Genomic DNA, 27,221 nt, shown 5'->3' on the forward strand with positions numbered 1-27,221 from the left:
TTCTAGTCCATGAAGCCAGCTTGTCTTCACCTTGGGCTGGCCACTTCCTCTCAGCCCTAGGAAGGAAGCAATGGTGAACTACTTTCAGAACAGAATTTAGAACAGAATAGAATTTATTGGCCAAGTGTGATTGGACACATAAGGAATTTGTTTTGGTGCATATGCTCTAAGTGTACATAAAAGAAAAAGAAAAAAAAACACATTCATCGAGGTACATTTACAACACAAATGATGGTCATAGGGTACAATTTAACCCTTAATGATAGCAACAAAAAGTTACAGTCAGACAGTCATAAGTGGAAAGAGATTGGTGATAAAAATGATGAGAAGATTAATAGTAGTATAGATTTAGTAAATAGTTCAACAGTGTTGAGAAAATTGTTTAGCAAAGTGATGGCCTTCGGGAAAAAAACTGTTCTTGTGTCTAGTTGTTCTGGTGTGCAGTGCTCTATAGTGTTGTTTTGATGGTAGGAGTTGAAACAGTTTATGTCCAGGACGTGAGGGATCTTTAAATATTTTCACGGCCCTCTTCTTGATTCGTGCAGTATACTGGCCCTCAATGGAAGGCAGGTTGGTAGCAATTGTTTTTTCTGCAGTTCTAATTATCCTCTGAAGTCTGTGTCTTTCTTGTTGGGTTGGAGAACCGAACCAGACAGTTATAGAGGTGCAAATGACAGACTCAATAATTCCTCTGCAGAACTGAATCAGCAGCTCTTTGGGCAGTTTGAGCTTACTGAGTTGGTGCAGAAAGAACAGTCTTTGTTGTCCTTTTTTAATGATGTTTTTGATGTTAACTGTCCATTTTAGATCTTGCGATATGAAAAACTTTGGATATGGAAAAACTTTGCAGGACTTAGTCTAGGCACCTTCAGATAGTCAGACACTATTGAACAGTAATACACACACACACGTGCACGGAAAGTAAAAAAGGAAAACCAAGAAATGGCAAGTGCACAAAATGTTGTCAGTGAGATCTAACAGCAGTTAGCCGAGAGCCCTGAGGTAAAAAAAAAAAAGGGGGGGGCCTATTCCAGGTCTTCTAAGCCAAGGATACGCAGCCTTCTCCTCCTAAGGATGTGTCTGTGTGTGCTTGTGTGCTCAGAGTTCTCAGGACACAGCTGTAGACCCTAATCTCTAGTTACTAAGAGAAAGTAGAGGTTTTGTAACAACTTTTCTGTTGCAGCTCTGGCATGTACTTGATGTGATGGATTCTGTCTTCTGACCTCTGGAAGGTGGCTAGATGGAAAAGCTAAGCTACCTTCTCCCATTTGGGTACAACTCATGTTGAATATGCAGTATTGGCTTTGGAGTGTACAGGTAATCCTTGATTTACAACCATTAGTTTAGCAATGGTTTGAAATTGCAACAGCACTGAAAAAAGTGACTTATGTCTGGTTCTCCCACTTAACGTCTTCATGGTCGCGTGATCAGAACTTGGGCACTTGGCAACCAGGATGTATCTGCAATAGTTGCAGGGTTCTGGGGGTCATGTGATCGCCATTTGGGACTTTCCAGCTGGCTTCTCAGGAGCAAACTCAAGGGGGGGGGGAACCAGATTCGCTTAATGACCATGGAAAAAAGGCAGTAAAATCAGGCATACCCCATTGGGCAACTTAGCAACAGAATTATCTGGTTCCAATTGTGGTCCTAAATCAAGAAAAGTTTAATCCGAATAGATTTCCCCAAATCTTGTTATTGTGGTTTTTTTTTTCTTTTGCAAAAACTGTTAAGCAAATCAGAGGATCATTAAACAAATCCAGTTTCCCTGGCTGGGAAGGTTGCAAATGGCAATTAGGTGATTCTGGGATGCTCCAACCAGTATTAATACATACCAGTTGCCCAAACATCTGAATTTTGTTCAGGTGATCGGGCCGGTTGTCACTTTTTTCGGTGCCATTGTATCTTCAGTCACTAAATGGTCATAAGTTGAGGACTACCTATATCATGTTAACAACTTCCCAAATATCTTCGTGCACTGTTTTTATTTTAACCTCAGCAACTTTAAGACATGTAGAATAAAAATAGAATAGAATAACATAGTTGGAAGGGACCTTGGAGGTCTTCTAGTCCAACCCCCTGCTTAGGCAGGAAACTCTACACCTTCAGATAAATTGTTATCTAATCTCTTCTTAAAAACTTCCAGTGTTGGAGCATTTACAACTTCTGGATGCAAGTTGTTCCACTGATTCATTGTTCTGTCAGGAAATTTCTCCTTAGTTCTAAGTTGCTTCTCTCCTTGATTAGTTTCCACCCATTGCTTCTTGTTCTACCTTCAGGTGCTTTGGAGAATAGCTTGACTCCCTCTTCTTTGTGGCAGCCCCTGAGATATTGGAACACTACTATCATGTCTCCCCTCGTCCTTCTTTTCATCAGAGTAGAGATACCCAGTTCCAGCAACCGTTCTTTATGTTTTATCTTCAAGTCCCCTAATCGTCTTCGTTGCTCTTCTCTGCACTCTTTCTAGTCTCAACATATTTTTTACATCCAAGTGTGGCCTTACTAAAGCATTATAAAGTGGTATTAACACTTCATGTGATCTTGATTTTATCCCTTTGTTTATGCAGCCTAGAACCGTGTTGGGTTTTTTGGCAGCTGCAGCACACTGCTGGCTCGTATTTAAATGGTTGTCCACTAGGATTCCATGATCCCTCTCACAGTCACCACTATTGGTGACTATTAGTGTGGACTTCAATTCCTAGAATTTCCTAACCATCATGCCAGCTGGGGAATTCTGAGACAGAAGTCCACATATCTCAAAAGTTGAGAAACACTGTTCCAGGGAGTAAGAACTAATCCAAAGGGATCATTTTATAAAGTCTTTGGCGAGATCACATAAGACACGTTTTGGCTATAGCAAGGGCTTATGCAAGACTGAATGCACTCTTGGTGTGGACTGGCAAGAGTTACAAAAGCAGAGACGTGCACCTACCCCAATTTTGGGCAAAGGACATAGGTTCAGAAGCAAAGAAGTTTTATGACCTGGTTTGCTTCAGTGCCATACTGACAGCTCTGTGAGAAATCAGCTGCCAGCGCTGGTGGCTGGCTCCTCTGGCCTTCCGTAATACGAAGCCCCAGGGATACTAAGCAGGAGAATTTTCTCACTTACATTGAAGCTGCATTAGAAGCAAGGAAAGAAGTAGCTAATGTAAGAATATCCGCTCTCATTATCTCAGTGGGGGGAAAACTGCTTATCTTGGCTGTTGCCGGATGTGCCCACGAATGGCAAAAAAAGAAAAAGGAGTGGAATAGCCAGATGATAGCCTAACCCTCAAAAAAAAAAAAAGAGGGGGGGGGAAATTAGGACTCCTTCTCCTGCCCCATTCCAGACAAATGTGGCCTATAGAAACCAAGGCTCTTAGGAAGTGGTTTCTCCCTCCCTTCTCCAATGCTGGACACCATCTGGATGCAGTTAGAAACAGGCGTTTCCTGTTCTCAGCATCGGAAGGCGAAGAAGGGGAGGGTGGGAGCAAGGCCAAGAGGCCTCACAATTCAATCCAAAGAGACGTAACTGGCATTAAGAGGGTAGGCAAATTCCATCAGCTCTCTCTTGGCTTACTCAGCAGATCGGAGACAGGGTGTCCCGGAGGACTTTGTGCCGAAAGTCAGCAGCACGGTATCCATCCCACAGGAAAGAGAGGAATGAAATACATTCTTCGATAGATTTGCACAACGGGGTCTCTCGACCAGTTTTCAATTTTGATTTTGCAGGCTATCCACGAGAGTGAGTGTCCAATGTGAATTGTGAAGAGCTGCCCCCGTCTTCCTTAGGTGCTGTTGAGGAAATAAGGGCAAGTTACACAGCCGTTCTGAGCATTTCGTGCTTCTCTGTATTTCTCTATGCGCAACAACAGTTCATATACATTTATGGTTCCAGCTGCACAATTGGGGCTTTCCCCCTTTTTATAGACCAAGTTCTCGGGGTAACTGCTTTCTTGCCTCATCTGGAAGGAGACAACATCCCAACCTCTGCAGCTTCCTTTAGGTGCCTGTGAGGCTCCTGCTGACTCAGTTTCCTTCTGCTAAAATCACCCGCTCTTGATGTCTCCTTCCTGTGTACAGTGAAGAAGAAACATCTCCAATTCTGAGACTGGGATTCGTTTCCTAACCTAAGTACCACCAGAACAGGCTTGCCCCATAGGCTACATATTCAAAGCTGACCCTTTTCACAGCTGGCCCCTGGTTAAAACGAGACTCCTCCTCCTTTGAGTTTCGACCAATCAAAAAGCAGGAGTCCCTTTCTGACAGGAAGAATTCATGAAGAACTCTGAATAGAGTTTATGGCTTCTACCTATGTTGGTTAGTCTAGCACTAGTCTAGGTTTTTCTCAACCTCTGTGACTTTAAGAGGGGTGGACTTCAACTCCCAGAATTTCCCAGCCAGAATTCAGAGAGTTGAAGACCACCCCTCTTAAAGTTACAGAGATGAAGAAAGAGTGGTGTAGCAGCTGGCAGGCAAATTTTATTTCTGATACCAGGCCCCTCTCTTTCTGCCCCCAGCCTCATCCCCAACTGATCAAACAGTACCTGGTCCCACATCTTCCTCCCTGCTAGGCTAATGTCCTGACCACTATAGAACCATCCACTGACCCAGACTTCCCTTTTCCGAGTACCTTCCCATTTATTCATTTAACACTCCAACTGTCCTCTCCCTTGCCCGATACACAACAGCATCAGTGCTTCAGTTGTGTGTAAGAACTGGGAGAGAGGAGACAGAGGGACCCATCGGTCAGCTTAGCTGGCCCTCCGAGCCACTGCCCCATGGAGACTCCAACACCACACCGAGCAGCTTGGCAGCTAAATTGCTGGGATCTGCAGCAGATCGGAGCAGCTCTGCCAGGGCAGCAGCTCGGTGAGTGGGGGTCAACCCCTCCCGGATGAAAACAGACACCACACAATTCCAAAGGAGACGGGGCCGGTTCTGCTGCTCGGCCAGTCTGTACACCTCCCCGAGAGTCCCAGGGCAGAGAGTGTCTTGGCACAACGCCTCATCCACCAAGGCCTGGAGGTCTGGGAGGAGATACTGTTCAGCAATCACCAAGATTTCTTCTGCTAAAGCGAGGGGGAATGGCCTCCCCAAGACCTGGCAGGGCTTGCCACGACAGCCATGGAGGAAATGGGTCACAGCCAGGAAAGGTTCTGGCAACACGTCGTGGAGAGTTACAGTGGTGTGGGACGACTCTGCGAAGCCTCCACTCAGCATGGCCCGGAAGACCTCAGACGCGTTGCTGACTGCCTGTCGCACGGCGGGCACCTTGCAGCCAGAGTCCAGCTGGAAGAACAAGTCAGCCCAACCTTCCTCCATGATGCGAGAGTAAGGGCAAAGCTGTGGAGAATCCAGGCGAGGCCGTTTCAAGGCAGGAGATGACACAGAAGCAGGAGACGACACAGAAGCAGGAGACAGAGCTTGGGAGCTCAGGAGGAGGGAGAGAGCGTCGGAGGTATAGAAGACAAAATAGGGGTCAGGGTCCCGCACCAGGACGCCTAGCAAGATCCGCAGGCCAGAGGCGCCCACCAGCAGCTTCCGACAAACAGAATCTTTTCTGCAGCAGAGAAAAAACACAGTGAAGAGTATTGCCACCTGTTGCAACTCAGTCTCCTTTCTCTCCCCCCTCCCACTCCTGACAATATTTCCCCCCAAATTTGGAGCAGCCTCAGGTAGAATGCAACCTTCTCCCATCATCTTCCGGTTTCTGTGAGATTGTACTTCCAGCATTAACCAAGTTGCCTCCCACATCACTGCCTCTTTCAAAAATCTCCCACCGTTTAATGGGTGGATCTCATCCATTTGAGGATAAGCAGCATGAACGTAGCTTTGAGGTTCCACAGCCACTAAGCCCCCCAATGTTTAAACTTCTGGGGATCAATAGAAAATCCAAGACAGCCACATGCAACGGCTCAGTCCCATATTATTTGTGTTCTCTGTTATCTTGAACTATCTCCTGAACAAAATAGATTGGGTTCACATGATACTCAACCACAAAAAGAACACCCAGGTTAACATTGACCTAGGGCAGGGGTGTCAAACTCAAGACCTGGGGGGCGGATACGGCCTGCGGGGTGCTTAGATCTGGCCCACAGGGCCATCCTAGAAACAAACAAAAAAAACCGGCCCTCTGCAATCGAAAATGGAGCTCCATTTTCAGCCACAACAGCCTCTTGCCGCCCTCTGCCAGTGAAAACGGAGCTCGGGGGGCCACGCGGTCTGTTTTCACTGGCAAAGGGTGGCAGAAGGTCATTGCGGCTGAAAACAGAACTCGGGAGCCCATTTTCACTGGCAGAGTGCTCAGGCCAGCCCACCCCGGCCCCCTCGAGGTCAAACACAACCCTGATGTGGCCTCAATGAAATCAACTTTGAACACCCCTGACCTAGGATAAGTGTCTGCTGGGTCTTTAAGTGAGTCCTGTGAATGCAGCCTGTGTCTCATTCCAAAAGTTTGCTGCCAGTTTGACCACCCACCCACCCACGGAAATGTTTTGCCTCCAGAGTCCGGTTTGAGGCCTCTTCTGGTGCGCAACTCACCGGCAGATGAGGGGCAGTGCTAGTGCAGAGGCTGCTTGTTCCGATTCAGAGCCCGACAGCAGCATATGAGTGAGAACCCCCACGCCAAAGGGGGACTCTGCCTGCACGCAGAGGTTCATCAGTAGCGCCTCTCCTATGGAGCAGGGAAAAGGCAAGTGGGTTAGATGCAGCGTCTTCATCTAAAATGATAAGCTGTACTGATTGGGAAGAATAGCAACCAATAGTGTAGGTAAATCAATATGTCCTACTAACTTAAAGGTTTTTTTTTTCCATTTCTCTTCCTGCTCCACTAAGCTCAAGAGACCTATTTTACTGATTGCAGTTAATCTCTCAACTGAAAAACAATAAGGGAAATAATGTTCCCCATTCCACGCTGGTGAACCAACCCCAGATCGGCTATAGCCACCATGATCACAGACAAGAGGTCAATGAGAACTGCAGCTCAACATCTGGAACAGCTGCCCATTGCCCATCCCGTCACCAAGACCCACTGAATCTTGGTCGATAGCATCACCTGTAATAGTAACAAGAGATCAGGAGTGCCAGTACTTCAGTATGGATCAAGGGTCTCCAAACTTAGCAACTGGAAGACCTGTGGACTTCAACTCCCAGAATTCCCCAGCCAGCCATGCTGGCTTAAAGTTGCCAAATTTGGAAACCCCAATCTCTATCAATGGCTGCCCCAATATCAAAGGTCCAGTGAGGTAGGACATTAGGGCAGAAAGCGAGAGATGAGAAGATCCCCAATGTGAAAGCCACTGGTGTCAGAAGTTCTCTACTTACAACGATTCGTTTAATGACTGTTCAAAGTTACGACAGCACTGAAAAAGTGACTTAGGACCAGTTCTCACACTTACGACCGTTGCAGTATCCCCAGTCACATTTATGATGGTTGCAGCATCCTAGGGTCCTGGGATTGCCATTTGCAACCTTTCTAGGGAGTTTCTGACCAGCAAAGTCAATAGTGCAAGCCAGATTCATTTAATGACATGTTTCACTTAATAAATTCAGTGATTCACCTAAAAACCACGGCAAAAGATAGTAAAATGGATACGAACTTACTTAACAACTGTCTTGCTTAGCAATTGGACCAATATCGACTCCAATACAGATAGTCCTCAACTTACGACCAGAATGGAGCCCAACATTTCTCTTGCCAAATGAGACAGTTGTTAAGCGAGTTTTGCCCTGTTTGCCACTGTTATTAATCACCGATGTTCAATGAGTCACATGATGGGTAAGTGAATCTGGCTTCCACATCGACTTGGCTTGTCAGAAGGTTGCAAACGAGGATCACGGGACATTGCAACTGTCATGAGTCAGCTGTCAAGCATCTGAATTTTGATCCTGTGACAACAGGGATGTTGCAACAGTCATAAGTGTGAAAAATTGTCATAAGCCGCTCTTTTTAGGGCCATTGTAACTATGAATTGTTGCTAAACGAACTGCTGTAAACTACCTGCCTTGCACATCAGGCTACCTCTGCTGACTGCCGGCTGCCTGCAATTTGGCAGTTCAAATCTCACCAGGCTCAAGACTGACTCAGCCTTCCATCCTTCGAGGCGGGTGAAATGAGGACCCAGATTGTTGGGGGCAACAGGCTGACTCTGTAAACCGCTTTAGAGAAGGCTGTAAAAAGTACTGTGAGGTATATAAGTTAAAAAGTACTGTGAGGTATATAAGTCTAAGTGCTATTGCTATTACAGTATTCTGGACAGCCTTCCCAACCTAGGGACGTAGTCTAAATCATCCAACTCCTATACAGGAAGTCCTCAACTTACAACCATTCATTTAGTGACTATTTTCAAAGTTATAACAGCACTGAAAAATGTGACTTATGATACGACCACTACAGCATCCCCATGGTCCCGTGGTCAAAATTCAGATGCTTAGCAACTGGCTCATCTTTATGACTATTGCAGTGTCCTTTGGCGACTTTCTGACCAGCAAATGGGGAAAACAGATTCACTTAACAACTGTGTTACTAACTTAACAACTGCAGTGATTCACTTAACAACTGTGGCAAGAAAGCTTGCAAAACAGGGCAAAACTCACTTACTGTCTCGCTTAACAACAGAAACTTTGGGCTCAACTGTGGTTGTTAAGTCAAGGACTAATTTTAAGCTAAGGAAGCATGTTGGCTGGAATAAAGGGAATCATACATCAGTCACAGATTGTCCTAAACTCTTGCGATAACACACACAACACACCAAGTTCCTTGAATCTCCTGGGATCACCCAAATCGCTTGTCTCGTCTTCCTCAGCTTCCCCAGTGATGGCGGTAGCGGCTTGCTCAGGGGACACACCCAGAATCAACCAAGCCCTGATGAGTGAGGGCCCGTGGGAGCGCACGAAGGCTTCCAGGCAAGCCGGATTGCAGGTGAGACGATGGAGCAGCCGAAGGCAGCGGGAGGAAGGGGAAGGACTCCCGGTGATGTAACGCAAGAGTCCTTGCAGCGTGTCTGGCGTCACCAGACTCCGACTAGGATCTTCGGCTTGAGAAAAGCGGGAAAGGAGGAGCAGGGCTGGTGCTTCTGGAGCATGGAGGTCTGGGTCACCCACGTGGGGAGAAAAAGAGAGTGGCAGGGTCAAGGAGAGGCAGGGAGATGAATCCTCGAGGACAGGGCACGAGCCCTGAGGTGGTGGTGTGCTTTGCTCCGAGGAGGAGCGGAGCTTGGTGCGCCGTTTCCAATAAGAGGTAGGCATCTTGTACTCCTCCGGAGAAGTTGGGAGAGCCTGAACATTCAGCTTCGGAGGGACCGAGCATGCCTCCTTTTTGATCGGGGATTTGGCAACAGGCCCTGGTGACAGCTGGATTCTGTCACTATTGCTTGGAATCATGATCAACGGAATGGAGTTGGAGTTACTGGGCCCAGGGTTGTTCTGGACGGCTACCAAGGTAACCCAAGGGGACTGTTCAGCTCGTCCATCTATTTTTCCTGAATTTGGCATTTCCTCTGACGTGGCTAAACAAGGCAGCTGCAAGGTATCATCTCTAGGGAGAACCTCCTCTAAATTTGCCAGTTCTGACATTGCCAGCTCTTTTGGCAGCTTCTTGGCTCCATCTGTTTTTCCCTTTTTATTCCCCTCTGAATGTGGGACCTTCAAGTCAGATTCTGGGTGGAAGTTTTCAGATTCAGTCGACAAAGATACCGCTGCAGGATTGAGTTTGTGATCTGGAAGAATTCTGCCTTTTGTTGCTGAGTTTGAAGACTCTGAAAGGCCAGGTTGCCCCCTAAGAGGCAAATCCAAGAAAGGAGAATGTAAAAAATCAGGCGATTCAGCTCTAGAATGGGTTTTCCTCCCAGATGTGCTATGTGCTAGAGATTCATCTTGCAGTTCTTGCCTGGGACTAATCTCTCCTTGGGCCTCCAACTCAGAAAGGGTGGTGTCAGGAGACCATTGGGGAGAAAGATCTCCTGGACTGGAAATATAACCTTCTGAGATAAGCCAGGATCTGCATTGGGGACAAAGAAGAAAGACATAGAAGAATAAGCTTTGAAATATATACATGATGGGGGGGGGGATCTGGAATGGGGAGAAGAGCATATTTGGCTAAAAAGCACTGGAACAAAAACTGTGTACAGCTTGTACAGTTGAAATCCCTCAACTGCAAATTTTTCAATTATCCAAATTAGCAAGTCAGAAGATTGTCCTTCTGCAGAGCGATGCCGTCACAGGCCATCCATGCCTGGTGGAAAAGTAATGAAAGGTGTGCCAAGCCATTCAGGGCACAAAGCCCACTGGTTTATAGCACACTGAATTTTCATGTTATTACAATGCAGTGTATTCTCAATCTTGGCAACTTGTAAGATATGTGAACTTCAACTTCCAGAATTCTCCAGCCAGGGACCAGAATTTCCATTGCTAAATAAGGCACTTGTTAAATGAGTCATGCACAATTTTACAAACTTCTTACCCAAGTTGATAAGCAATTCATTCCAACTGTTAAATGAATCATATGGTTGTTAAGCAAGTCTGGCTTCCCCTATTGACTTCGCCAGTGGTGGGATTCAGCCAGTTCAGACGAGTTCAGGCAAACTGGTAGTTGCAACCTGGGGGTCAGCCTACCCACGCACCCTAGCACTATACTGTCCTATTTAGCTACGTTTTTTAAGCCACGCGCTATGTTCTTTAAGTTGCACGTGCAAGCAAAGTGCATGTGCACAAGGCCACACGCAAGTGCAGAAGGCACGTGCACTCACATTTTCAGTGCTGGGTGAACTGATTGTTAAATTATGTAAGGCTCACCTCTGGACTGCGCTCGTCTGAAGGTAGCGGGGAAGGTTGCAGATATTGATCACATGACTCCAAGATGCCACAAAGATCTTAAATGCATGCAGGATGCCAGATGGTCCAAAATTTGATCATGGGACCCAGGGGGCATTGTGACAGTCATAAGTGCGAGGACCAGTTGTTGCAAGTCACTTTTTTCAGTGCCATTAACTCTATGCCAGTGGTCACTAAAGGAATCCATGTAAGTCAAGGACTAAGCCCCTTCAAACTGAACTCGACTCCTGGTGACTTCATAGACACCTCTAGGGCTTCTGGATGTTTTTTTGAAAATTTCCAAATACTTGGAATAGGCCTGGTATTTTCTGCCAGTCTTCCATCCAAGTATCAACCAGGCCTAATTATGCTTAGCTTCACATGGTAGGCATTTTCATCTGCCAAAGTGTTTTCACGAGTAAATCAAATAGGGGGCCCCAAATTAAGAGAAATTCAACTTCCCATTAAAAGGAAAACAAACAGCTGGATCTATAAACCAGGTTAACTTTATACGAAGAATGCAGAAGTAACTCTGCAGAGCTGGCAGCAATCAGAGAAGGTCAGCTGCCCAGCTCTGCTTACCTCTACTGCCCACCCAGTCCTTATTTGGATATTTCTGTGTTTTTCAGTTTGCCAGGGCTTTTCTAGAATTCCAGTTTAGGAAATCCCAGGATCGGATATCCGAATAACAGAACAGAACAGAACAAAACAGAATAACAGAGTTGGAAGGGACCTTGTAGGTCATCTAGGTCTCTACTGCCAACCCCCCACCCAAGCAGGAGACCCTACACCGGCAGTCCAACCTTTTCTTGAAAGCCTGCAGTGATGAAGCTGCCACAATTTCCGAAGGCAGGCTGTTCCATTGGCTGATTGTTCTGCTAGAAAATTTCTCCTTATTTTCAGGTTGAATCCCTCCTTGATCAGTTTCCATCTATCATTCCTTGTCTGATCTTCAGGTGCTTTGGAAAATAGCTTGACCCCTTCCTCTCTGTGGCAACCCCTCAAATATTGGAACACCACTATCAAGTCTCCCGTGGTTCTTCTCTTCACTAGACTAGCTATGCCCAGTTCATCGAATGTTTTAGTCTAATCATCCTGGTTGTTCTTCTTTGCACTCTTTCTAGAACCTCAACATCTTTTTTTTTAATAGCGCAGTGACAAAAACTGGATGCAGTATTCTAGGTTTGGTCTTACTTAGGCTTTATAGGGTGGTATTAAGACTTCACGTGATCTTGACTAAATCCCTCTGTTAATGCAATTTAGAATTGCATTAGGATATGCAAAATAAACAACTGTCCTTTATTTGCATATGTGCTAAAAATCTGAAGAATCGATGCTGAGTTTTTCCTTTTTTATTGTCTGCTCATGTTTACTGTCCATTTCCCAAATGGGCTTCAGAATGTAAGCACATTTTTGGCAGCTTTTCAAACTTAACCCCATCCATCTCTGATTTATAAACCTCCTTTTCCACTGCGATACTGGTTCAGAGCATTGGCACACAGGTGGTTCTTGACTTACAAACAGTGCACTTAGTGACCGTCCAAAGTTACAACAGCACTGAACGTTGCAGCATTATGACCGCTGCAACATCCCCATGGTCATGTGATCAAAATTCAGGTGCTGGTGAACCGATTCATGTTTATGGTGATTGCAGTGTTCTGGTGTCATGTGATCCCCCTTTGTCACCTTCTGACAAATAAAGTCAATGGGGAAGTCAGATTCACTTAACAACCCTTTTACTAACTTAACAAATATGTCACTTAACAACATAAATTTTGGACTCGGTTGTGGTCGAGGACTATCTGTACAATGCTTCTTATTGGACCCAAGGACCCAATTTGGCCAATGGCTATGAGTCAGCAGACCCAACACATCTGACTTTGTAATCCAACCCATCTAAAGCTGTTGAACAGTCCCTGCACCCAGATGGCCTCCAAGCTAAAACCAAATTTACCTGAGGCTCTGAAAGCTGGAACTCTCTGCTCCTGGTAAGGCCTGCTCTCCTCGCCGCCCCTCAGCAGGGAAGTCAAATGACGCTGCGTCTTTCTCATCTTCCTGTTCTTCTTCTTCCTCTTCCACTTGTTCCTGGCCTGCCCACTGGCTCTGGGCTGCCAGCCTGCCAACCAGCAAGGGCACCAGTCCTCCGGCCTGCAGCATCTCCAGGGCTTCCTCGTCATAGAAAAAGGCCACGAAAGCCACCACCACCCGAGCATGCGAATAGCTATGACCTCGATCCCGCAAGATGGAGATCAGTAACTCTAGTCCTCCGATCTCACGCACCCGGCTCCGATTAACCGCCTCGCGGCACAGGAGGCACAAAGCTTTCACCAACGGATGGAGGGAGACCCCATGCGCTCTGGCTCTCCTCCGGCGTTGGATCTCCCGCACTAACAACTCCACTCCCCCAGCGTTGCCGATAGCTGGCCTCACCATGCCTTGCAGACAGAGGTTGGCCAGGACCTCAACGGCCGATTCCTGTACCACCTGTTTCTCATGGCTGGCTAAGGCCACAAGAGGCGCTATCCCGCCTCCCAAGCTGAACTGCTCCGCACAGTCACGACTGCAGCCCTTTGAGAGCTCCACGAGGGCACGCACCGCGGCTGCAATCAGGGCCCTGTCCTCCAGGGAGGAAGTCAGGCGCTCCGCTATGGGACGGACTGCCCCCTGCTGGACCAGCACTAGACGATGAGCAGGAGTATCAGCCAAATAGCGAATGGCCCTGATCACGCTCTGCAAGCATTCACTGTCCTGGGAGGTGGTGAGGACCTGGATTAGTTGGGGAACAGCTCCTGTAAGGGAAAATATTCGGGCAGTGAGAAAATGGCAAGGAAGAGAAGCCGGGGACAAGATCCTACATAGTCTAAACATGAGTCAGACCTATTTCCAGTTGTCTCAAATGACAGGCAGTCCTCGACTTACAACAGTTCATTTAATGACCATTCAAAGTTTTAAAAGTTTTTAAAAAGTGACTTATGATCAGTTTTCACACTCATGATTGTTGTAGTATCCCCATGGACATGTGATCAAAACCTAGATGCTTGGCAATAGACTCATATCTATGACAGTTGTAATGTCCAGGAGTCATGTGGCCACCTTTGGTGACCTGACAAGCAAAGTCCATGGGGAAGCCAATGAACAACCATGCCACTAATTTAACAACTGCAGTGATTCACTTAACAAATGTGGCCAGAAAATTTGCAAAATGGGGCAAAGCCCACTTAAATGTCTCACTCAGCAACATAAATTCTGAGCATAAATTATGATTGTAGGTTGAGGACTACCTGTATTGCAAAGGTTTTACTATGTTAAATGAATTACACTAAGGAATTTTTAAATATGTATGATGCCCTTTAGAATTTGCATCAAGTGTTATTAACAGAATATATAAAATGTAATTTTTTTTTACTATTTCAAGCCCTCAGAATAGCCAAGCATATTAGACATGCTAAAGATATACAATAGAATTGAATAATTATCTGCATATTTGTAAGGGACAGTTGAGAATGTGGGGAAATAAATTAGTCTGAGAGTGAGTGATACTGCTGAAAAAAGAACCTTTATCCACCGTGCCGTGTTGTCTAAGCAATTAATAGCTCTTAACTTTTCTCTCTCTGTGTGTGTGTCTGTTCACAATGGAGAAAGGGAAGAGGAGAAAGTCCAACTAACAATGTTAGAAAATAAACTTAAAGTGCCCTTTAACCATTTAAGTGGGTGAGCAAGATAGATAATACCTCCTAAGTCACAGATACTCACCAACCACAATCTGTTGTTAAGTGGCATGGTCATTAAGTGTGACATTATGTGACCATGTCAACTTACATCAATTTCAGCTGCTGTCATTAAGGAAATCCCCTGCAATGATTAAAGACAATGTCAAGTGACTCTGATTTAACAGCTTCCTGCTGGCTTCCCCAATGACTTTGCTCATTGGAAGCCAGCCGTGAAGGCCGCAAAAGGGTGATCACATGACTATGGGATGCTGCAATCACTGTAAACGTTTATCAGTTGTCAAAACACCCAAATTGCAATCATGTGATCTCAAGGAAGTGGCAACAGCCACAACTTTGAGAAGTGGTCACAAGTCTCCTTTTTCAGCATGGTTGTAACTTTGAACATCATTGACTGAGTTATTGGTAAACAAGTTGTGTGTATAAATACATACACATGCTACAAATCTCAGTTCTACACTTAAATAAATCCTGCCCACTTCCCCACCCAGCCCCTATCCACCTGCTTCATGGATGGCCTGGCAATTTTCTGAGTCTATAGCCAAGTTGCCGAGTGCCCGTGCTGTCCGATTCAGGATACTTTCCACAGCAAGTGACTTCAGGATAGTAACTAGAAACAGAGAAAGTAGGGAAAGGTTGCAATTTGATAAGCCATCTGTAAAACCACATCTTTCAGAGAAGTAGCTGTCTTAGCTGGCGGGGGCAGGGGGGGAAGAGTCTCGTGGCACTTCAAACAATAATGCATTTAGCTTTTTAATCACTTTTTGCAGGTATCTCTAGGATGGGCAACACTTGCTATCAGATGCCAATCCAATTCATTGTGGGAATCCTGGGAGTTAAAGTCCACAAGTCTTAAAGTTCCCAAGGTTGGAGACCCTTGTTATAGAATATCAGCTTCTAAAAAACACCAGTTTCAAGAACCAGTTTGGTGTAGGTTAAAATCTGGGAGATTGTGAGTTCTAGTCTTTCCTTAGGTAAAAAAAGTAAGCTGGGTAGGTTCTGGCCAGTCCCTCTTTCTCAGCTGAACCCATCTCACAGGCCTATTACTCATGGGGAAAATTGGCGGAAATAGCATTATGTATGCTGGCTTAAGCTGTAAAAAAATAAAAAGCAAGATATACATCTAATTTAAAGATAAATAACAGCTTCCTACATTTTACATATTATACCAAGTGCTATGTGATGCTAGATATTTCTGGAAAAGTTGCAATTTCCTTCCATGCTGAGTATACATGCACTTATGAGATCTTTTCACTGGTAGGGCATGTACTAGTATAAGCTCCAATTCAAAAATCATCTATTAGCCAATTCTTGCAGGCATTTAGTTATCCAAACAAAAAGTACTTAGCATAGCCTCATAACTTGGCATCAAGGAGAGTCTGATAAAATCAAAAGATAAATATTAATAGAACCTAAACTTGTTTTTGCTGGCTTGAAACCATGAATAGCTAGCTTTCCATTTTTCCCGTCCTTCCATTTCAAAGGACGAAGCTGTGATATTCACAATATTAACAAGCAGATGGCGTGCCAAGTAAAGGAACTGCAGACTCAAGTTACAAACCTAGGCATAGTTTAGCTGTGATTTTTTAAGGATTCTAGGCAAACATTTTAGCACATGAAACCATCACAAATCTAACTTGAGATGCTCCCAGTTTTAGGGATGTTCTACAGTCCGGGCCTTTACACAAGGCTCAGATTGGCATGGTTTTAAATCCTTAATATTGCAAGTTTAAGAAATGAGTTACTTCTAGCTGAAATCCTCTCTAAGATTAAGGGGGTGGGGGGGAACCTGAGAATTCAGCTTGCCCACTTCCAACATCCTTAAGTCCCTTTTGAGGTTATCATCCTTTGAATCCAAAGGTTATACACACTTTCCGATTTAAGAACATGTCTCATAAAACTGATTTCCCTTCTCCCCCCACCCCCCATGGGCGTCCTGATTTGAGAAAGAAGCCCCACATACAAGAAATAAAGCTCTGAGGCTTGAGGTTCCTCAAAGTTTCGATTTATTAGAGATGTCATGTTGGCACAGCTGGGAAATGGAAAGCTTCAGGTTTTCCACACCCAGTTGACACAGCCCTGCCCCGCACCCACAAGTTCATCACGTTGTCTAATCAACTCTTCACACTCAATTGGATACAATCTTCAGGCAGTCTGCTTCAGACGCAGGCAAAAGTCCTTGAATACAGAATGTTGTTATGACTAACTTTCTACTGCTCCAATAACAACCCCCTCCCAACTTCCCCAGCTAAAATATGTGATAGTTAAGAAGGAAAAAGAAAATTGCCTTCCAAAACTGACATTGGCTTGATGAGCGCAAGGCTTCTCCCTTCCCCCCATCAAGGCTGTATCTTCACTCCTTGGCCAGGTGAGATGCCCTTCCCAATGCTGCGGACTTCAACTCCCATAATTCCCAATGCAGCTCAACCATTGGCCTTCCTGACTGGGAATCCTGGCAGTTGAAATCCAAGACATGTCCACGCATCAGACTCGGATGGGAAATGTTGAAACAGCCCCACCCTTCCAGAAATCCGTGTGTGTGTGTGTGTGTGTGTGTGTGTGTGTGTGTGTGTGTGTAAGGGGTACTTCTTTAATCATTTGTTGTTGTTAGTTGCAAAGTCATGTCCGACCCATCGCAACCCCATGGACAATTTTCCTCCAGGCCTTCCTGTCCTCTACCATCCTCTGGAGCCCATTTAAGCTAATGCCTACTGCTTCAGTGACTCCATCCAGCCACCTTGTTCTCTGTCGTCCCCTTCTTCTTTTGCCCTCAATCTTTCCCAGCATTAGGTTCTTCTGCAGTGAGTCCTTCCTTCTCATTAGGTGGCCAAAGTATTTCAGTTTCATCTTCAGGATCTGGCCTTCTAGAGAGCAGTCAGGGTTGATCTCCTCTAGAACTGACTTGTTTGTTCACCTTGCAGTCCAAGGGACTTGCAGGAGTCTTCTCCAGCACCAGAGTTCAAAAGCCTCCATTGTTCGGTGCTCAGCCTTCCTTATGGTCCAACTTTCACAGCCATACATTGCAACTGGGAAAACCAAAGCCTTGACTATACACACTTTTGTTGGCAGGGTGATGTCTCTGCTTTTTAGTACGCTGTCTAGATTTGCCATAGCTTTCCTCCCCAGGAGCAAGCGTTTTTAAATTTCTTGGCTGCAGTCCCCATCTGTGGAGATCTTGGAGCCCAGGAAAATAAAATCTGTCATTACCTTCATTTCTTCCCCATCTATTTGCCAGGAATTGAGAGGGCCGGATGCCATGATCTTACTTTTCTTAATGTAATTAATTCTTAATTCTTAACTTACTTAATTAATTCTTAACTTAATTCTTTAGTCATAACCGCCTCCCCATTCTGCCCCCCCACACACACTTTTTGCACTTACCTAACGGCGGGATCGCCCCAAGTTCGCGCACTTGGATGCGGCTGCCTCCTTCGGTGCAGCAGTTGCCCAGGATGCTGAGGGCGAGATCCAAAGTGCGGCGCGATCGCGGGGAGCCGGAGAGGATCCCCAAAAGTGGCGCCAGTCCCCCGTGGCTCCTGAAACGGGCAATGCCTCCTGCTGCCTTGATGTGCTGGGTCCTGAGGGCCAACAAGGCCTTCCCCAGCCCTGGCTCGGTCCCTCTCTGCAGCTGGGTCAGGCAATAATCTAGGGAGCCGGTGGGGGTGCAGGCTCCACTTCCCGAACCCCTTAAAGCAGGAGCCGCCATCTTGGGGAGAATCCCCTTCCTAAGTGCCATAGCGGGGTAAACATCAAAGGGCGGGGGCCCGAGGCACGCCGGGAACTGTAGTCCTCCCCTCCAAGACAAAAGGGGCGAGGCTGTCAGTCCCGGGATAGATCGCACAGTTCCAAGCTTGGCTGGGGAAGGAGTGATGCATGACGGTAGTTGTAGTTCCTTCCTCGCCCTTCGTGATAAACAGCGTTAACAGGAAGGACCGCAACTTCCATAGGGCTATTCGCCAGCAAATGACAGGCGTGAACGTGTAGAGCAAAGGATGACGGGAACTAAACCGTATCCTACAACAGGGGTCTCCAACCTTGGCAACTTTAAGACTTGTGGACCAACTCCCCGAATTCAACTCCCAGCAAAGCTAGCTGAGGAATTCTGGGAGTTCAAGTCCACAAGTCTTAAAGTTGCCAAGGTTGGAGACCCCGGTCCTACAGCTCCCTTTGAGTACGTGGTCTTGTCAAAAAAATGGGAGGAGTGGAGCGGAAAACTGCATTTTGGGAGTAGTAGTTTTACTGTTAGGCTAGTATTTTTAAAATGATTTTTCGTGTTCTGGAAAAAGTGCGTATCAGTTTATTTTATTTATTTATTAGAATTTGTCAAACAAAAACGAAAATAAGAATAAAAGAATAAAAATGCAATGACAGGGACGATAGGCAACGTTAGTGCACTTATGCACTTACGCGCTACTACTTTTTGGGAACCTGTTGCAAGATTCAAACACAAACGCGTTAATATTTCTTAATTTTATCAATAAAATTTAATTTTTAATTTTATTTTATAATAAACATTTTATATTAATATTTAATGCTGCTTTGAAGCATAAGGCATTTCTGTACTAGGCTTTGCGTTTAAATTGCAGTCAAATTATGTAACATGCACAATGATCAGTGGTGGGATTCAGCCAGTTCGCACCACTTAGGGAGAACGGCTTGTTAACTTTCTGAGCAGTTTGGTGAACTGGTTGTTGGAAGAAAGCATTAGGGAAAAGAACTGTTGTTAAATTATTTGAATCCCACCACTGACAATGATGTATAGAACACTGTAAGCAAAATTTTAAAACGAATGCTTAAAAAGAAGACAGACCTACCTTCAAAAATTTAAAGCTCAAATCAGCCAGCATTCCTCTCCACAGACTATTGGATGATCAGGGAACTGATTGACGTTGAACTCACACATTTGCATGATATGAGACTGGGAAGAAAAAAATTGAATAAAATTAAGATTGGTTACCTAAGCAGGTCCTACCATCATACAGAGCGAGAAAGCACCTCAGAAAATCACCAAAAAGCTTTTGTAACCCAGGCCCAAGTAGGTAGTAGGAAACTCAGTAAGTGTAAAAACAAACAAATTTTATTAGAACAGCTGAGAATTAACTCATTCTCAGCGTAGTCAGCGTAGTCCAAACTAAATCAAAGCAAATTCCTCCCAACACAATTCCTCAGTCTTATCACCAACTTTGATCTAATTAGGCAAACTGCCAAAGGCCTTTCTTGGCAAAAGTTCAGAAGACACTGATATGAAACATGCAATAAGACAAAGCTATCAGCCTTTTCCGGCAAAGAGCCCAAACCCTGTCGCTGGTCTTTTAAGCTTTATGGGAGGGGCCAATCATCTCTTGGCCTTACTCCCGAGTCGTCCTCTTGCTTTAGTTGCTCTTGCCTTCTGGCAGCTCTTTTCATGCGTGTTCCTCCTGTTCCTCTGCCTCACTATTGTCAGCCTCTGGAGGCTCTGGAGTCCGCACATCACTCCCTGATGGCCCTGGCCTCACCTCTGCCTCTGACACGGGCCTTCCCCAGCCTCCAAGGCTGGCCCATGTTCTTCTTCAGCCTCATTGCTGTCTAACTTCGTTGCCAGCTCTGCAGGCTGCTGGGGGACCACAACAAAAGCAACCCAATGCTTTGTTAATACAACAGACTTTCAACTTGTCTTAAAACAGTTCATATAATTACTATTCGAAGTTACCAGCACTGACAAAAGTGACTCATAACTGTTTCACACTTATGATCCCTGCAGCATTTCCATGGTCACATAATCAAAATTCAGACACTTGACAACTGACTCATTGCTGCAATGTCCCGGGGTCACACGATCATCTTTTGCGACATTCAGAAGCAAAGTCAGATTCATTTAACATAACAACAATAATAATAACAACAATAACAACAACAACAACAACAGAGTTGGAAGGGACCTTGGAGGTCTTCTAGTCCAATCCCCTGCCCAGGCAGGAAACCCTACACCATTTCAGACAAATTGTTATCCAACATTTTCTTAAAAATTTCCAGTTTTGGAGCATTTACAACTTCTGCAGGCAAGTTGTTCCACTGATTAATTGTTCTAACTGTCAGGAAATTTCTCCTTAGTTCTAGGTTGCTTCTCTCCTTAATTAGTTTCCATCCATTGCTTCTTGTTCTACCCTCAGGTGCTTTGGAGAATAGTTTGACTCCCTCTTCTTTGTGGCAACCCCTGAGATATTGGAACACTGCTATCATGTCTTCCCTAGTCCTTCTTTTCATTAAACTAGGCATACCGAGTTCTTGCAACCGTTCTTCATATGTTTTAGCCTCCAGTCCCCTAATCATCTTTGTTGCTCTTCTCTGCACTCTTTCTAGAGTCTCAACATCTTTTTTACATCGTGGCGACCAAAACTGAATGCAATATTCCAAGTGTGGCCTTACCAAGGCATTATAAAGTGGTATTAACACGTCACGTGATCTTGATTCTATCCCTCTGTTTATGCAGCCCAGAACTGTGTTGGCTTTTTTAACAGCTGCTGCACACTGCTGGCTCATATCTAAATGGTTGTCCACTAGGACTGCAAAATCCCTCTCACAGTTACTACTTTTGAGCAAGGTACCACATATACGGTACCTGTGCATTTTATTTTTTTGGCCTAAATGTAGAACCTTACTTTTTTCACTGTTGAATTTCATTTTGTTAGATAGTGCCCAATGTTCAAGTCTATCAAGATCTTTCTATATCTTGAGCCTATCTTCTGGAATGTAAAAAAGGATTTTGGTAATATTTTTCTAGGTTTTTTTATTTGTCTTTCTTGTTTTATAATCCAACTCCACATCAACTGCCACATTGAAATTGCCCATTATATATATATATATCTTCATAGCTCAGTTTTAAGATTGTTCTGTGTAGTATCCCATAAAATTCTTCTTGTTTTTCATTTGGTACATATAGCTCTATCAAATGTATTTGTTTAAAGTTCATTTTTATTTCTACCATCAGGATCCTGCCTTCTTCATCCTCAGGACAACTTAGGTAACTTGGGACCCTCGGACAATGGAGATATTGACGGGTCTTCAAGAGACCTCAAAGAATCTGTTGTACTTCTTATGCCCATTTTTAACCATTTTTAACCAATCAGAGACAAAGTTTGTTACCCAACGTGGGCATCTCCAAAGCATTCTTTTTGTCCAGGCCCTGTCTCTGCCTGCTTTATCTATGGAGCATCCTTTGTCCATGCTTTTTTTTTTATCTTACAGAGCACTCTTTGTAGCCCTGCGTGTTTCTTGCTCTTCTTACGTATTTGATGGGTGTTCCTAGGCAGCCGTGTTCTTTCTTATTTAGTCTGCAAGGATGTGCCTATCTTTGAAGCGAATAACAGAAGTGAGAAACCAGATAACAAGGAAAGGATACAATTCTTAGCAAGCGAAGTTTACAGAATTAATTCCTAACAAATAATTCCTAGCCATAGCAAAATCGCACAAGCAATTTTTAACAGAAGCAAACAGCAAAGGTTAGAGTGATTCGTGTCACTATGTCCCTATAGTATGATGCCCTTCAATGGAGAAGAAAGTGGGCTTTGCTTCATTTCCTCAAATTTCAGGTCTTAGAGCAAGACAGGGCAGATGGAAGCTTAAAGAGACAGACAAAAAAGAAGGAAGACTTTTGTGGTGCAATCTGGCACATTATTGCCAAGGATCATATGTGTTCTCACCTTCTTTACTTTGAGGAACCCAAAGTACTTTGTCAGGACAAAGATTCTTCTCTAGTGAACTCCTGCAATTTGATTTCTCTATAGCCCTAGGAATTGGGTACGTCTAGTCTAATGAAAAGAAGGACTAGGGGTGACATGATAACAGTGTTTCAATATCTAAGGGGATGCCACAAAGAAGAAAGGGTCAAAGCACCTGAGGGCAGGACAAGAAGCAATGGGTGGAAACTAATCAAGGAGAGAAGCAACCTAGAACTAAGGAGAAATTTCCTGAGACTTAGAACAATTAATCAGTGGAACAACTAGCCTCGAAAAGTTACACCTGAGGTTTTTAAGAAGAGATTGGACAACCATTTTTTTTCTGAAATGGTATAAGCCAGGATTTCTTGCCTGAGCAGATGGTTGGGCTAGAAGACCTCCAAGGTCCCTTCCAATTCTATTTTCTGTATTCTGTTATTCCTACTCATATCCTGTCTCAAAAGACTGCTGAGTCAAAGTAAGGATCCTGGTATACCAGGACACTAACAATCTCCTTGGTGGAGGTCTCTCCCTTGCTGGGATCATTTTCTGGTTTCCTTGGTAGAGAGAGAACTGGCCTCATCTGGAAATCTAGAGGTATCTTGGCTTTCTCCGTGGAAGGGATGTGGAGGACATTGAAGCTGGTAAACAGAAGGTTGATTGCAGTGTAAACTCCCACAACCTGTAGCCACTACTCTATGTGCAAATCAGATTGTGGCGAGGGACAGAGTGTCCCCAAGAGGGAACAATCTCACATTTCCTAAAAACACATTTATCAGGTTATTCCTATCAGCTGGACAATCGGAACAAGTGTTGGCTAAACATTAAAGAAGAATGGAGCTTCGGGGCCCTGTTTTTCAAACTTCCTCCACCATTGTACCGAGTTCAGAGAAACAGAGGAATATAGGTTGAAGGATATGTTCACATACACCTCTCTTATCCAGGCCACCTGCTTCCTCCACACCTGAATTATCCATCATCTTTGAATTAAACTTACAGATGCGCTACAGGTCCAAAACTTTTGTTCATCCCCGTTTCCAACATCTGGAACCGTAATGGGTTGATTAGTAATCCTACACACACTCGATTTTGTACATAATCAACTCATTTACCTCTCCAAGTGACACTTGATGTATCCCAGAATTGGATGGTGCAGTGGGGCAGGTTGGAGCGTGCATGTTCTCACTTCCGGCAGCCCACACTCCATATGTGCAATATTTTGCACATATTCCCAACAAAGACAAGAGGATAATTGTTCTTGCTTCAGATGTGATAACATCTCAAGGGATCAAAGAGGTAAGAAAAGTGCATTTTATTAAAATTACTTCTGCAAAACATACCGGAAAGACCAGGCTAGGCAATAGCATAGATGCTGTGGTGGCCACACTTGTTAGTCCTCAACTTATAAACATTCAGTCATAAGTCACTGAAAAAAGTGACTTATGATGCATCCTCACACTTACGAGCATAGCAGCATTCCCACAGTCACATAAGCAAAATTTGGGTCCTTGGCACGTACGGATAGTAGCCCTCGACTTACAACAGTTCATTTAGTGACCATTCAAAGTTACAACGGCAGTAAAAAAAGTGACTTATGGCCGTTTTTCACCCTTATATCAATTGAAGCATCCCCGCGGTCACGAGATCAAAATTCAGATGTTTGCCAACTGGTTCATATTTACCAGCGTTGCCGTGTTCTGGGGACAGTGTGATCCCATGTCGGAAGAAATGTCCCATCTGGGTTCAGTTCCAAGTGGGGAGAAAGGCACTGGAAACATGGAGGCTGTTTTAAAAGATGGCTTAATGGTGGACAGGACCACGTGGTTTTGAGGTTGGGGGGGGGAGGGAAAGCAGATGGGTAAGAGAGAGACAGAGAGATTTATACCCTCTGTTGGGGTTTGAATTTGAGCTTGTATTCTGATTGGTTGTCAGACTCCCATGGGGGCATGCAAGGGTAACTTTGTAGGTTGTCTTTTGAGTCCCAAGCTTGGTTGAATCCTGCTGGGTGATGTCATTTCCCGAGATGCCATGTGGTGAATTCTGTTGCTAGATGGGTAGAGGGCTAATCCTATCTTTGTTGGATCTTTGGGAGAGGTGGGCTCTATTTACCTTTACTACTGGTTCGCAATGGGGCCACGCGCAGAAGCTTCCTGATGACGTCCGGGTCAGTGGGTGGAGCCTCCCGCTGGTTTTACTACAGGTTCTTGCGAACTGGTCCGAACCGGGGGCAACCCACCACTGATCTTGGGTGAGGGTATTTGCTTATGAATAGACCTAGCTATGGTTATGCTCATAAGTTTACATACCCTAGCAGAATTTATGATTTCCATTCCATGATGGCCATTTCTCAGAGAATATGAATGATAACACGAAAACCTGTCTGTCACTCATGGTTAGTATTTCAGTCAACTGTGTTAACTCATTTGCAATCATAATGACAACAGAAACTACCCAAATGACCCTGATCAAAAGTTTACATACCCCAGTTCTTAATACGGTGTATTGCCCCCTTTAACATCAATGACAGTTTGAAGGCTTTTGTGGTATGTGTGGATGAGGCTCTTTATCTTCTCAGATGGTAAAGCTGACCATACTTCCTGGCAAAAAGCCTCCAGGTCCTGTAAATTCTGGGGCTGTCTTGCATGAACTGCACAATTGTGATCTCCCCAGAGTGGCTCAATGATATTGAAGTCAGGCGACTGAGATGGCCACTCCAGAACCTTCGTTTTATTCTGCTGTAGCCAAGGACAGGTCAATTTGGCCTTATGTTTAGAATCATTGTCATGTTGGAATGTCCAAGTACGTCCCATGCGCAGCTTCTAGGTTGATGCATGCAAATTGTCCTCCAGTATCTTTTGATAACATACTGCATCCATCGTGCCATCAATTTTGACCAAGTGTCCTGTGCCTTTGTAGCTCACAAATCCCCAAAACATCAGTGATCCACCTCCATGTTTCATGTAGGAATGGTGTACTTTTCATCATAGACCTCGTTAACTCCTCTCCAAATATAGCATTTATGGTTTTGGCCGAAAAACTCAATTTTGGTCTCAATACTCCAAATTTATTATTTATTTATTTATTTAATTTATTTAATTTATATACCACCCTTCTCCCGAAGGACTCAGGGCAGTTTACAGCCATGATAAAAAGCACAAATCAGAAAGTTAAAAAAGCATTTAAAAACTAATTAAATTAAAGGCTGAAAGAATTATAATAAAACTATATTAAAACCCCAATAAAAAAATTTCATTAAGCCAGCCCTGCACAGAAAGGTCTTTAGCTCGCGGCGAAAGGTCCGGAGATCAGGAAGTTGACGTATCCTCGGAGGCAGTTCATTCCAGAGGGCAGGAGCCCCCACGGAGAAGGCTCTCCCCCTGGGGGTCGCCAGTCTACATTGTTTGACCAATGGCACCCTAAGGAGACCCCTTCTATGGGAGCGCACTGGTCGATGGGAGGCTATTGGTAGCAGCAGGCGGTCTCGTAGATAACCCGGTCCTATGCCATGGAGCGCTTTAAAGGTGATAACCAACACCTTGAATTGCACCCGGAAGACCACCAGAAGCCAGTGCAGCTCGCGCAGGATAGGTGTTACATGGGAGCCTCGAGGCGCTCCCACTATTACCCGCGTGGCTGCATTCTGAACCAGTTGGAGCCTCCGGGTGCTCTTCAAGGGGAGCCCCATGTAGAGAGCGTTACAGTAGTCCAGGCGGGAAGTGACGAGAGCATGAGTGACCATGCGTAGGGAATCCCGGTCCAGAAAGGGACGCAACTGGCGTATCAGGCGAACCTGATAAAAAGCCCCCCTGGCAACGGCCGTCATATGCTCTTCTAAAGACAGCCGTGCATCCAGGAGGACGCCTAGATTGTGAGCCCTCTCTGTGGGTGCCAATGACTCGCCCCCAACAGCCAGCGATGGCATCAGATGGCTATACCGGGACACTGGCATCCATAGCCACTCAGTCTTGGAAGGGTTGAGTCGAAGCCTGTTTCTCCCCATCCAGACCCGCACGGCCTCCAGACACCGGAACATCACTTCAGCAGCATCGTTCGGATGGTTTGGGGTGGAAATGTACAGCTGAGTATCGTCAACGTACAGATGGCATCGCACCCCAAAACCACGGATGATCTCACCTAGCGGCTTCACATAGATGTTGAACAGAAGAGGTGAGAGAACCAACCCCTGTGGCACCCCACATATGAGGCGCCTCGCGGCCAATCTCTGTCCTCCTGCCAACACCGTCTGCGACCAGTCAGAAAGATAGGAGGAAAACCACCGCAAAACGGTGCCCCCCACTCCTAACCCCTCCAACCGGCAAAGTAAAATACCATGGTTGATGGTATCGAAGGCCGCTGAAAGATCTAATAGGACCAGGACAGAGGAACAACCCCTGTCCCGAGCCCTCCAGAGATCATCCACCAATGCGACCAATGCCGTCTCCGTGCTGTACCCAGGCCGGAAGCCAGACTGAAACAGTCGAGATAGGCAGTTTCATCCAGGTACTGTGGGAGTTGTCACGCCACCACACTCTCTACAACCTTCGCCACAAAGCGAAGGTTGGAGACAGGACGATAGTTCGCTAGAACAGCTGGATCCAGGGAGGCTTCTCGAGGAAAGGCCTCACTATGGCCTCTTTCAAGGCCAGGGAAGACACCCTCTGTCAAGGAAGCGTTGACAATTCCCTGAAGCCAGCCTCGTGTAACCTCCCTGGTGGTCAATATCAGCCAGCAGGGACAGGGGTCCAATAAACATGTGGTTGCGTTCAGCCTCCCCAGTATCATGTCCATGTCTTTAGACACAACAGTATCGAACTCTTCCCAGATAACATCCTCAAGACCTATCTCCGTCATCCCGCCTGAATCCACCCAGTCAGAGTCCAGACCATCCTGAATCTGAGCAATTTTATCGTGCAGATATTGTCCAAAATCCTCAGCACGCCCTTGCAAGGGGTCCTCCCGTGCTCCCAGATGGAGGAAGGAGCGGGTCACCCTAAACAGGGCGGCAGGGCAA

At 45.3% G+C, this 27,221-nt stretch overlaps 1 protein-coding gene across 2 annotated transcripts; it reads right to left on the reverse strand.

Annotated features, from left to right (window-relative positions):
• Positions 1-102: 102 nt before the first annotated feature.
• Positions 103-18,406, reverse strand: ARMC5 (armadillo repeat containing 5). Of its 2 annotated transcripts, XM_058182012.1 has the most exons (7): positions 17,898-18,406; positions 15,019-15,126; positions 12,743-13,577; positions 8,730-9,976; positions 6,520-6,652; positions 5,035-5,539; positions 103-3,771 (listed from the first exon to the last, which is right to left on the reverse strand). In XM_058182012.1, the coding sequence occupies exons 1-7, from the start codon at positions 18,250-18,252 to the stop codon at positions 3,691-3,693; spliced, it is 3,264 nt and encodes a 1,087-aa protein (XP_058037995.1). In that variant the 5' UTR covers positions 18,253-18,406; the 3' UTR covers positions 103-3,690. The 2 variants fall into 2 exon arrangements, with proteins under 2 accessions (XP_058037995.1, XP_058037994.1); XM_058182011.1 differs by having other exon boundaries at positions 103-5,539; positions 17,898-18,405.
• Positions 18,407-27,221: the final 8,815 nt, after the last annotated feature.

This window comes from Ahaetulla prasina, chromosome 4 (assembly GCF_028640845.1).
Source record: "Ahaetulla prasina isolate Xishuangbanna chromosome 4, ASM2864084v1, whole genome shotgun sequence".
Lineage (NCBI taxonomy): Eukaryota > Metazoa > Chordata > Lepidosauria > Squamata > Colubridae > Ahaetulla > Ahaetulla prasina.

Excerpts from the sequence above, each read along its gene's own strand:
- ARMC5 (XM_058182011.1), bottom strand. The coding sequence starts at position 18,252 with ATGGCACTTAGGAAGGGGATTCTCCCCAAGATGGCGGCTCCTGCTTTA. Across the intron at positions 15,127-17,897 it reads TGGGGCGATCCCGCCGTTAG|TTACTATCCTGAAGTCACTT; the intron begins GTAAGTGCAAAA and ends CTCTGTTTCTAG. Across the intron at positions 5,540-6,519 it reads GCACTGCCCCTCATCTGCCG|AAAAGATTCTGTTTGTCGGA; the intron begins GTGAGTTGCGCA and ends TCTCTGCTGCAG.